The following is a 12,388-nucleotide window of genomic DNA, read 5'->3' as shown; positions in this document are numbered from 1 at the left end:
GAAAGTCTCCAAAGTTCATATTCACCATATTTCTAAGTTAAAACATACACGATCCTATAAGTCTGGGCTCAACTTCCTGGGATCAAAAGAAGAAAAAAAACCTACTACCCAAGTTATCAATTTATAACTTTATTACGTATATGTGTTTTTGTATTACGAGATTGTTTCACAATTCAATTCTTAACGTGTGATGGAATTTTATGGACAATTATATTTTTAGTTATTATTATTCACAATTTTATTATTGCTATTAATTATTAGTAGTAATTTTATTTTGTATTTTCATTATTTTATTGTGTTTTTGTAATTTTTATGTCCGTAGTGGTTTTCTATCTGTGTAATTAATCTGAGCCTGTTGAGATGCGAACATGAATCAACACATTTCTACAGCGAGAAAAAGCAACTCTCACATTTGTGGCACCAGGGCCTGAAAGGAATACAGAACAACAGCTTACGTTGTACCTGCAGTGATATCAGAGCGGCTTTACATTGTTGGCGAAATGAATTACTAGTTCAGAATCCAACAATTAAGAAACGTCAACTTTTTACAGTTTTTGTTATCATTTATCCGTAGTTAGTTTTCTTCAAATAATTCAAATATACAGTGAATCCGACAGCATTGTTCTAAATGTTTTTGTTAATGTAAGTATATTTAAACTTACAGAAAAATGATAAATTTTGAGAAAAAGTTTATAAATGTTTTTAGAGACAAATTTCAGTGATTTTTTTTTCCTTCTGGTATCAAAATTCATCATTAGTCGTTGAATCAAAATCTTCAGACTTTTGTTTCATGTTCCGTCTTTTGTTTTTTATCATTATCTTCGCCCTTATTAAGACTTTTGCCTAGGAAAAAAAACATTGTTTTCAAAAATAACTCCAGAAAATGAAATCTGATGACACAATAACGTCATAGCAGAGAGAAAATTATATTTTCTTCATTCTCTGAATCAAGATGAAAAGAAGAGTATTTTTTCTACTGGACACACACGCTTCTTCATTTCAATTATTTTCTTTTGCTCTACTCTTGACACTTTTCCTTTTTTTCCGGTTTTTTTAAATTCAGATTAACTCACGTATTTTTTTTATTTCGAAGAAATTTTCTTTAGAAATGACTTGGAAAAAATACTTTTCCATGAATATTTTATGTATTCAACAAATCCTAATCTACCTTGTCATAATCTCTGACATATTTTTTTTCAACAAAATTATAATAATTGTAAAGTTATTCATCATATTCTATACATGAATGTATGCACCGTCAGAGTCTTGGGAATTTATTCTAGATGTGATGGAGAAGAAATATTCTTTCTTTTCATTTCTAAAAAAGAATCATTTCCGATATAATCTATCAGAGCTATAATCAATCAACTTTAAGTTGATTTTCAATTTAGTGAACAAATATTGCCCAATGTTCAATAAACGCACTAATAATTTGAAAAGCCTTTTGAACTGTAGTGCTTTTTAAAGATATTATGACAATAGATTCCAATAATGCATACGCCCAATTATGTTAAATATTGGAGTGCCCGGGTAAGCATCAGAGATGCTTAAGTTGTGACGTGTGACGTTAGCTTATTTTTATTAGTTAGGTGTAGTTGGGTGCAGCGAAAACCACCTACTTTTTTTTTGATTCCAGGGATTTTGGCATTCAAACTGCATTAATGCATATCTTATTTAGTTTGAGAGGTTTTGTTTTTCATTCTAGCAGAACAATGTGAATCGGATCCACCTACATTATGCACAGAATGCTTTCTCTTTCATTTACCTAAAATTATTTTTGAAATTTTCATCTGCATTGTATTCGCATACTCAGCAGACATCCAGACATTTGTGTTAAGCTTTACTATCTAAATACCAAAGTTGAGGAATTAAAAGAAAAGAAAATAATCTCCGCAGCATTACATTTCATAGCCCTACTCTCTGATACAGGCGCACGAAAACAAAAATGCTGTGGATAAAAATAATAGAGTTCATTATTGATAAGAAACAAATGCATTTTAAAAAATGTTTCTTCTTATGTTGATATTTTCATGATTAATTTACGGCATAATGTGGGAGTGGTTCAGTTTGAGAGACGACGCGAATGGCATTCGTAAAATATCAAGATTTTCATATATTCTTATTTTTTAACATGATGGGATTAATTACAATGAAATTTTTCTCTCATACATCATACAAATTTGTTAGAGTATTTAAAACTTGAAATGTAAAGAGTATTTAAAACTTGAAATGTAAAGAGTATTTAAAACTTGAAATGTAAAGAGTATTTAAAACTTGAAATGTAAAGAGTATTTAAAACTTGAAATGTAAAGAGTATTTAAAACTTGAAATGTAAAGAGTATTTAAAACTTGAAATGTAAAGAGTATTTAAAACTTGAAATGTAAAGAGTATTTAAAACTTGAAATGTAAAGAGTATTTAAAACTTGAAATGTAAAGAGTATTTAAAACTTGAAATGTAAAGAGTATTTAAAACTTGAAATGTAAAGAGTATTTAAAACTTGAAATGTAAAGAGTATTTAAAACTTGAAATGTAAAGAGTATTTAAAACTTGAAATGTAAAGAGTATTTAAAACTTGAAATGTAAAGAGTATTTAAAACATACGTAAGGTATATTCTTTTCTGATATAATTTCAAAATTTAATTTAATAATTTCGTAATTCAGTTTTTTTTCATAAGATAAAAAAGACGGTATTTTTATATTTCTGATGAAGTTTGTAATTAGTAAAATAGATTTCTAATAGATATTGTATGAAACTGTTAATGAATCTGAATTCAGCAAAGGAAGAAATGATATTTGAAAAGTTGGAACAAACTATAATACTAATGCTTAATCGATATTTTACTCTCACTGCGTCTGACCATTAATAGTGGATACGGGTAGAATTCATTTTATCAGAAAGTGCAACGAAATGGAATTTCGGGAAAGTCCGCTTTGCTAATTGCGCACAAATGTTTCTGACGCTAACGGCAGATAATAAATTCTTTAGAATTCATTTAAGAGTTTGATAAGCATTGTCATAACTTTAATGTGTATTTTTCCTTTGTCCAGTCCACGTTTCTCTTTCCCACCGTCATTGAATATAATATGCATTTTTTATCAATTTGCACAAACAAAAGTATATTTTTTTTACTTTTACATTATGTGTAATAAATAAAGCTCTGATCAAATATCAGGTATTTACATACATAAACGATGTTCGAGGATTGTTGATTGATGAATGGATCAATGCTATGCAGATGATGTTGCATTTATATCGATGAAAAAATGTATTTATATCATATCAATATTCCTCGAATCTCTTGTTTTTGTGAAAATTAATAAAAAAAATGAATATTTCTAAACATATGCAACATTCAGTTGATTTCTCACCAATTTTATATTACAGGATGGGCAAAAAGTCCGTAGAAACAGTAAAAATGAATAAAAACCGGAAAAATATCCGAAATAAATAACGATTTGCAGGGTTAGCATCGCTAAGTCACGAAAAATTTTTGACAGGAAAAAAATGACTAAAGAAACAGACCGGTAACAAACTTATGTAACTAGAAACCGATAGGTGGGTCTGGAGCGACTTCTGTGGAAATATTCAAATGAGACGGTTATAAGAACTTGTTCATATAACCGTCACAACCAGTTCACCGTTGTAAACCGTGTATGTAGACCCGCTGCACTCTGCCGTTGCTGGATTTGTGACTCGTCTGCAATGTGTTATCCCTCGTGTCGGTGGTCATGTGAACACATACTGCTGTAATAAACGATTTGGAGGCATTCTGTTCGTCCGGTTCACCGTCCATTGCACGGTTCCGTTCGGCACATATATGCTCTAGCAAATCTCTATCTCCTCTGTAGCTTAGTGGTCAGAACACTCGTCCGGCAATCGAGGGGCCCAGGTTCGACTCCCGGTAGAGGCAGAGATGAGTTTTTTCCTTCCTTAAAAAATTAACATCTCAAATAAGAAATATCTTCACAACATCCAGTCTTCTGTATATCTTGAATTGGTACATGTTAATATGTGCATATCAGTGTTGTGAACCTAGTTTCCCTGTAATGCGTGTTATAGTGCTGCCATCTACCAAATATTTTTTCGAACTATGAGTGAAGTGTTTGAAGTTTTTACCAACAGGCGTCGTACGCCTGTTGCTATCTGCGGCGAATCTTTCTAATGGGGAGATCGGCTTTTGCATTCGCACCTCGCAGTCGGAAACCAACTTCCGCCGATCACCACTGCGACGACGGTGGGGTTCGAACCTGGGACCTTCGTGATGAGAGTCCGTCACTATGACCACTACAGCGGACTCTTTTTTGGGACAATATATTTTTGCTTGGGTTCTGCCTATTATTCAATATGCTATTACAATTTGGGGTGGGGGCTATCCTAAATCCTAAATATGACATAGTGGCCTGTGGGTTCCGACTGAAATTGGCAAACAGTGCATACCCCTGAGTCATTTCTTAGCCAACAATTTTGGGTGGGGGCTATGACTCTAATATCGAGACATGGTCAAAAATGCTTTACAAAAAAAGTAATTGATAATATATCCCAAAAAATCTCCATGACCCAGGACTGTAAAAATGATTATAGACTCAAAATCTTCACCTTTACAAAATGTTATTATTTATTGAGAAAAACCCTGCTTTATATATATATATTCAAAATAAAACAAACAGACAGACAAAATAGACAAACTGGAATTCAATATAAAGTTATAAAACCGGAGCTCAAAAACAATCCTTATGCGTTGCACCAATAGAATATAACAATATAGAAAATTGAAACCAATGCGTATATATTTCATAATAATAACTTGAATAATGTCAAATATAAATGGAACCTGGACGTATCGTGTGACCTCTTGGGTGTAATATTCAGAATTTAATACTATATGTGTTTTGTATCTGTGTTAACTGTGATGTGTTCATGTTTAATAAATTTCAATTCCAAATTCTAATTACTTTAGCTACATTATATAAATCAATATTATAAGTGTAATTTCTGACTCACTGCTCGTATGATCTCGGGTCTAGGTATAGATTCTTCGCTTTCTGGTTCTTTCAAAGGATTTATTTTTTGCATAGGTGTGAGCTTTGATTTGAATATAGAAATAACCATTTAGATAACGCAATTACCATTATTTTATATCATAGAGGGAGAAAAAAAATTTGATCAGTAATTTGGTTATAGAAATATCATGTTAGTTCCAAACCATTCGCAAATGAATAAATGAATAAAACAATTATACGTCGACTGTGTGCGTGTGCACTAACATTCAATTCAAACAATCGCTACTACGAGGACGACTTTCTATAACTCCCAGAAATTATGTACAAGGGGTAGCAAAACGTTTACACAGAATATCGGAGTGCACACAAAGCTTTTACACAGCTATGCTTCCTTTCACATTCATTTATTAGGAGACTTGAAAGTGTTTCTCAGTCTCTGTTAAGAGCGGAACATCTCAAATTAAATTCGTAGTCTAGGGAGTCCCAAAAGTGTAGGAAAATGTAGAGAATTTTTCTCTTATGTAAATATATAAGGGATATATGCAAAGAACCTGGCTGTGTGAGAAAATATTGATGGTATAGTAAAGGAACATTCATCTCTGCCCTCACGGGGACTTGAACCCCGGTCTCTCGTACACCCGACGTGTGTTCTACATCTACGCTGTGAAATAAGATAAAATATTTCTTCTTTGGAGTGCATATATGTGCTGAATTTCTCCATGCTAGGAAATGGCAAAATTCTGCTAATATGTCGTAAATGACACACACCGTGAAAGCAGAGATGAATTTTCCTTTCCTAAACACCAATATCTACATATGCGTCACTATCTGGTTGCCTTGGTGTCATTTGCGAGCTATTAGCAGAATGTTGGCACTCACTGTCCATTTCAGGGAGCCATTCAGCACATATATACGATCCAAGGAAGGAATATTCTATCTGTTTTCATAGCTTATATGTGGAGCACTCGTTCGGCATACAAGAGACCGTTATTCGAACGCGCAGATGAGTTTTTGCCTTCCTAAACATCAAAATCTCCTCACGCAGCCGGTTTTCTGTAAGACTAGAACATGATCTTAAGAGCTATTCCGCCGCGGTCTGTTCATTGCTCTTTCTCGTTACTGCTAGTGAAGATTTCTGGACACGTAGGGTTCCACGGAATACCGATTGGGATACCCTATTCTTCAATGATTTCATAAGGAATTTCAAGTCTCAATGAAAAAAACAAAAATCATCCTCCTATTATTGCACAAAAAAAAGAAACTTCTAAGGCTTTGAAAAAAAAAAATCTTCTTCAGGGCCTATTGACCCGTATGTAAGAATGGTAGGAAATTCGAAATTAAGACAGAAGAATTGAATACAGCAATACAGAACACATCGACCTTATAGATTTTAAGCTGCGTCTCATAAATTCAAAAAAACATATATATACATAAAATTCATTGACAAACAGTTATCTAATAAAGAAGCAGACTTGGTTTCGGGTAAAATAGACCCGAACAGTAGAGCAGGGTTACAGGCGTTTGATTTCTTTGAAAATACAGGATATTCTGGATCATAGGCGTACGCAGAATTTTCTCAGGGGAGGTCAATTTTTTATCGTCTTAAGGGATGGGGTTACGTTTTTCCTGTGAAATAACACTATAATCTCGGCTCCCATGCGTACGCCAATGCTCTGGATTTTCCGGGCTAATGAACGGTGGGCTGAATAACAGAAACACTGGAAAGGCCACAGTTCTATGCATGTTCACTGCCTATCTCCACCCATACCATGAAAAACGTCATTTTTATACCAAAACACTCCCCTTTTCATATGTTCTGACATGTAAATTGAGAGGCGTATACTTAATAAATGTTTGTTATGTACTGAACTGTAGATTTTACAAATTTATTAAAGAATAAATGGTCCAATAATAAAAATATTGGACACAGTTTGGATTTTAGGATAAATTCTTGATTGGACGAAACATAAACACACACTGTACGCTTTTAAAATAAGCACAACATTGGCGTAAAATGTAAGTTTAAGTCTTACAAACATTATTTAAACTTATTTCACTCTTCATTGATAAATGATAATGCAAATGCCAAAAAGTGGGTCTAAGACGAAAGCGTCAATACTCACAGCTTTCAGTTTTTCAAAAGTCCTTGAAGTTGATGTGACTGAGATTTTCTTCCCTTTTGCCCTCTTCCACGATACAATGTCCCTCCACTTGCTCTAATCCCCGCAAAAACCGATCCGGTTTCGAAGGGAGGCTACTGCAGCACATGGAATATTAATGGTCGACTTCACGTTGCCACACCCCAAATCCGGTTTTTTTTCAGCTTGAAATTATGCAGAATTATTATGTATTCGTTTTTTACTATGCGGAATAATATGGATACCTGATAGTCGAGAGTCTACTCTATACAAAGGTCACCAGTCATTGGCCTCTCATCGTTTACAGATCATATAGTGTCAGAACACATAAACACAGAACATAGATACAAATTATTCTAATATATGATGAATCACACACTTTCAAAAACCAATATAACATTTTTTTTTCCTGTTCTTATGGATAAGTCATACTACAGCAAATGCATTTCTGGAGTTATGTAAAGAAGAAGAAGAAAAAAAGGAGAATCTAACAAATAAATTCCAACCATAATAATAATAAGATGAGAGTCTGTCTCCGGAGCCAAATCGTATGCTTTTCATACTTCAAAAAATTTCATTCCTCCTTTTAAAAAGAAATTTTCTTTCATTCGTTCTGTTCCTTTTTTTTTATTTTTATTTTCAGGGGTTTTCCTGGCTTCTTTCCCAAATATGACTGATCGTTCTTGTTTGCTTACAATTTATCTCCTACTCGTCAGATTTTCCTGTCTTTTCGACTTCCTTTTGTGGTTGTGCGCTTCTACTTTTTACAGATGGTTGTTCTCAAATATACTGCACATTTTTCTTTCTCTTTTTTTTTTCTTTCTTATTTTTCATTCTCTTTACTTTCTTTCTTTCTTTCCTCTTCGAGTATAGTATTTCGATCAAATGCTGGTGAGGGAGAAGACATCATACGTCTCCTGGAAAAGGAAAAAAAAAAGAAGAAGAACATTAATATTATTGAATATACAAAACTTTGTAGAAATTTCCCAGAGAAGTCTTTCTTCTTTTTTTTTGGCTTCTCCTATTCAATTGGTTTCGTTTATTGAGTCGAGGTACCGCAACCATTTTTACTCTCCACTCGATAATCGCACGCTAAGGTAAATGTAAATCCTGGCCATTTTGGTAATTTGATAAATTTGGCTGAATTTACCTATTTTACCCTTGATTATGAATGATACAGACGTTTCCTTAGTAAACATGGTAAATCGTGCTGAATTAATCGCATTTGTCCCACTAGGCCCCCGCTGTGTCCCCATGGGGGATATTAGCTGGATACTCTACGAGTGTGTGCGGGATATGGTGGGAGAACCTGACGAGTCCTGACAGCATCTCTTTGCAACCCTTGTCAAATCTAGTAAATACTTTTAGTAATTGCCTGAGTTACAAAAAAATAATTTGCATTTTGAAATATAATGGTCGTTTGAAGTACGACTTCGTAGGCAGTATATATAAATAATATGTGTGCGATGACGATAGTTGTCTAAGATACAAAACTCAGATAAGACAAGATCAATATTAAAATTCAGTGTTACATAAAGAAAAGAGGAAACTGCGGAGAAGGGAATCTAGATGAACATCAACAATGAGCATCATTTGACGTTTATTATGCATAATGCCATTCCATATTGATATATAAATATACAAGTAAGAATTCGTTATATCGAGGTACATTGCTGAATTCGCCAAATGGAGTTAATTATAAAAGGTAGGCACGATCAGAATTCCATCATTTATTATGCAAGGGTACCGTATTTGTCGCCTAGAGTGCGAAACAGATATAATGATCTCTAATTTAATGAATTTTTTAAAACATCCCCGATTAACTCTTATAATTAACTCCTTTTGACGAATTCAACAATGGATCACGATATAACGAACTGTTATTTAAAAAAAATTTACAAGTGTACCCCGATATAAGGAATTCTTATTTAACAAACTTTGCAATTGTACCCCGGTATAATGAACTGCCATTTAACACATTTTATGATTACATCCGCATATTACGAACTTCCATTTAAAAAAATGGCTTCTATTTAGCGAATTTTTCCACGCTTTCATTTAAGAGGTGCACACAGGGAGAATATTCGAAAAAAAATCGTTATATCGGGAAATTCATCAAATAAATGTTCGTTATATCGGGGAACATTTATCAAACATACTATCGAGATTCATTTCAGAATTTTTTTCGAATTCACCAATCACACTAGGTATTATGCATAATCACTGGCAAAAACGATAAATTTCAAGTATTTATTAAATTTACATGGTACGGTTGAGTATTTCATATAATCACCGTTAAAAATTATATTTTTCAAGTGTTTATCAGATTCACCACCGGCGCTTGGGCATTATGCATAATAGCCTGGAAAGGTGATAACATTTTCAAACTTGCCGAGACGATTTTTAATTATCAATATTAACCGATTTATCTCATTTACCGAAGCACAGACGCACAATTGTATACTTCGTCTGTTTACCTAAATTAACAATGGTGGAAATTTCACTGCCTTTAATATTTCATTGTCAAAATGTTGTTGGCTATTTACGACATTACGCTAAAATGTTACGAGTTGAATTTCGACTGCGAACGCACATTTGAAACATTTAGGTGTTTAAAACGTTTCTACGAGTGTATACACAGCGTGTTTCTCCCAATGAGAGTTATTCGCTCCGTCTTATTCCTACTTGTTATTCTAGTTTTTAGGGGGGGGGGGTTCTGTTAATAATGCAATGCACACTAGATGCCCGTCCTCGTACATTCCGCGTACGTATTTGACTCGTATTTTGCTTCCCGTTGAATTATGTACGTGCGTTTTACTCTGTGTCGTCGCGTCTTACCTTGCTTTTCCGTGTTGTCTGTTAATTTTGAAGATTTACACCAATTCCTAAGTTTCCAGCAAAAGCATTCCATTTGGTCCAAACCAAATTTTCTGCTAGAAAGCATCTTTCCGAGATACATGTGCGATCTTCTCGCTCTGTTTTCATTATGAACCAGATCGTTTATAATGGTGAAATTTTGATGCTTAAATATTGTGGTGTCCAACTATCCTACATGTAAAATAAAAAAGGTCGAGATACTTTTAGTTATACTTAGAAGGACCATCACCGGTCAATTTGACTGTTTACGCGGTAGGCACTTTCATAGCCACGAGTGGCAAATATTTCGAATAGTGGCATTATATTGCTTCTAATATTCTTACTTCAGCTGATTGAAACCATACTTAGTGATCGACTAATTATAAAATAACAATACTAACACGGCCAAAAACGTAGGGATGCTAATCATTGATTATTATCTGAGAGCTATGTAGTTGAAATTTGAGCACACGATGATTGTTTTTCCTCCATCAATACTTGCTATAGTACTGAAGCAGAATAATAGTACCTTGGTAGGTATGATAAATAAAAGATCGGAAAGAAATTCCACGTGAAATCAATCAGGCACTTTATATGAAATGCGTTTGACGCGTTTAAACATAAAGTTACATTCAGTGTCTTTTTGGGGAAGAAGAAGGGAAATATTCTTCTAATATATTCGATGCAATCAAATATTGAAAAATATATTCTTAAAGTGACGAGAAAGTTCCGAAAATGTCGAGTTTTTCGACGAAACGAAGTATAGTGTCGATCAGATGACTTGAAAGCATTCCTCGCACATATCATTCATTTTCCAGTGTGAGTTTTCCACATCATTCAACGTAGCCTCAAGAAAGACTTGGTCGATTTGTAGAAAAAATAAATAAAACTGTGGGAAAGTTAATTTTCTTCTTGCTGAAATTTAACTGAAGAGCTTAGAGACTCTAATTCGTTCAGGAACCAGGATTTTGCAAACAACAACAAGCGCTACTGTATCAAGAAAAAGACAGCGATCTCAGATCACGCTTCGTAATAACAAAGCAGGCGATAAATTTTTAATGCCTAAAAAAATATGTTACCGGTAAATGTGTTTCTAATGTAACGAAGGTGTGGGGAATCGGTTAAAGCCGTCCGGATATAATACATATTTTTTCCTTGTGGTTGGGAGAGAAGTCAAAGCCGTCGGGAGATGACACTCGGTGTTTTGGTTGAGGTGTCACATGTTGTCGCGTAGGTGTATGTCCGTTCCATGCGAATGTAGTGATTTTTGTGATTTGTTTAGTTTAATAAATAAATTGAATAGATTTTGTCATCGTTAATCACTACAACTGGTGGCCTATAGTGTGAAGAGGACAGGCAACCAAAGGATTTAAGCAAAACAAAATGGCAGATGAAAACGCAACTGGTTCGGCAGATATCGCCCATGTTTCCGTAAAAGCTCCACCGTTTTGGCGAGCAAATCCGGAGATATGGTTTAGGCAGATGGAAAGTCAGTTTCTTCTGGCAGGAGTGACAGCCGAGGTGACCAAGTATCATCACATCGTATCTGCCTTGCAACCAGAGGAGCTGTCTGTTGTCGGGGACATTATCACCAGCCCACCCACCGCAACATCTTACGCTACGCTAAAACACCGTTTGTGCACGCAGTATGCGGACTCGGAGGAACAGCGGTTGCGCGACCTAATTTCTGGATTGCAACTGGGTGATCGGAAACCATCACGCCTTCTCCTGGAAATGCGAAGTAAAGCTGGGCAACGGGTGAGTGATGATATTTTGAAGTATCTTTTCCTCCAGCGGCTGCCTACAAATGTTCAGCAAATACTAACGATATCCAATGATATCCTGGATAAATTGGCAGAAATGGCTGATGCCATACTTGCCGCCGCGGAAAGCTCCACTGCAATTCATGCGGTTTCAGCTGAAGCTTCGCAAATGCAGACCATTCTAATGGACATTTCTTCCCGTTTGCAGCGTCTCGAAACGCGTGCTCGATCCCAATCAAGAAATCGCCAAGGATCTCGTCAGCGTTCCAGCAGTCGTGACAGAAATTACCAGCACTGCTGGTACCACTGGCGTTTCAAAGAAAAAGCAACCAAATGTGTCCAGCCTTGCAGTTTCAACCAGCAGGGAAACTAGTTGGGCCGTCACTCGATACTCAGAGTGACGGCAAACTCGAGTGCTTCCGGCTATATCTGTCTGACCAGTCATCTTCCGTGCAGTTCCTCATAGACACTGGCGCTGATGTATCTGTACTGCCACTACGCAAAGAAGATTCCCGACGTCAGCCAGACAAGCTTCAGTTGTTTGCTGCAAACGGAACTGCCATACACACCTTCGGTCAACGACTGTTAAAACTAGACCTAGGACTTCGTCGTGCATTTCATTGGTCAT

At 35.1% G+C, this 12,388-nt stretch overlaps 1 protein-coding gene across 1 annotated transcript; it reads left to right on the top strand.

Annotated features, from left to right (window-relative positions):
* Positions 1-11,380: 11,380 nt before the first annotated feature.
* Positions 11,381-12,133, top strand: LOC149081680 (uncharacterized). Its single transcript, XM_089236969.1, has one exon. It carries the CDS (start codon positions 11,381-11,383, stop codon positions 12,131-12,133), a length of 753 nt encoding a protein of 250 aa, XP_089093095.1.
* Positions 12,134-12,388: the final 255 nt, after the last annotated feature.

This window comes from Pholcus phalangioides, unplaced genomic scaffold (assembly GCF_987345545.1).
Source record: "Pholcus phalangioides strain wild (caught in Gottingen) unplaced genomic scaffold, Ppha-v1.0 ptg000009l_1, whole genome shotgun sequence".
Taxonomy (NCBI): Eukaryota; Metazoa; Arthropoda; class Arachnida; order Araneae; family Pholcidae; genus Pholcus; species Pholcus phalangioides.
This window is presented reverse-complemented; position numbering and strand designations above follow the sequence as displayed.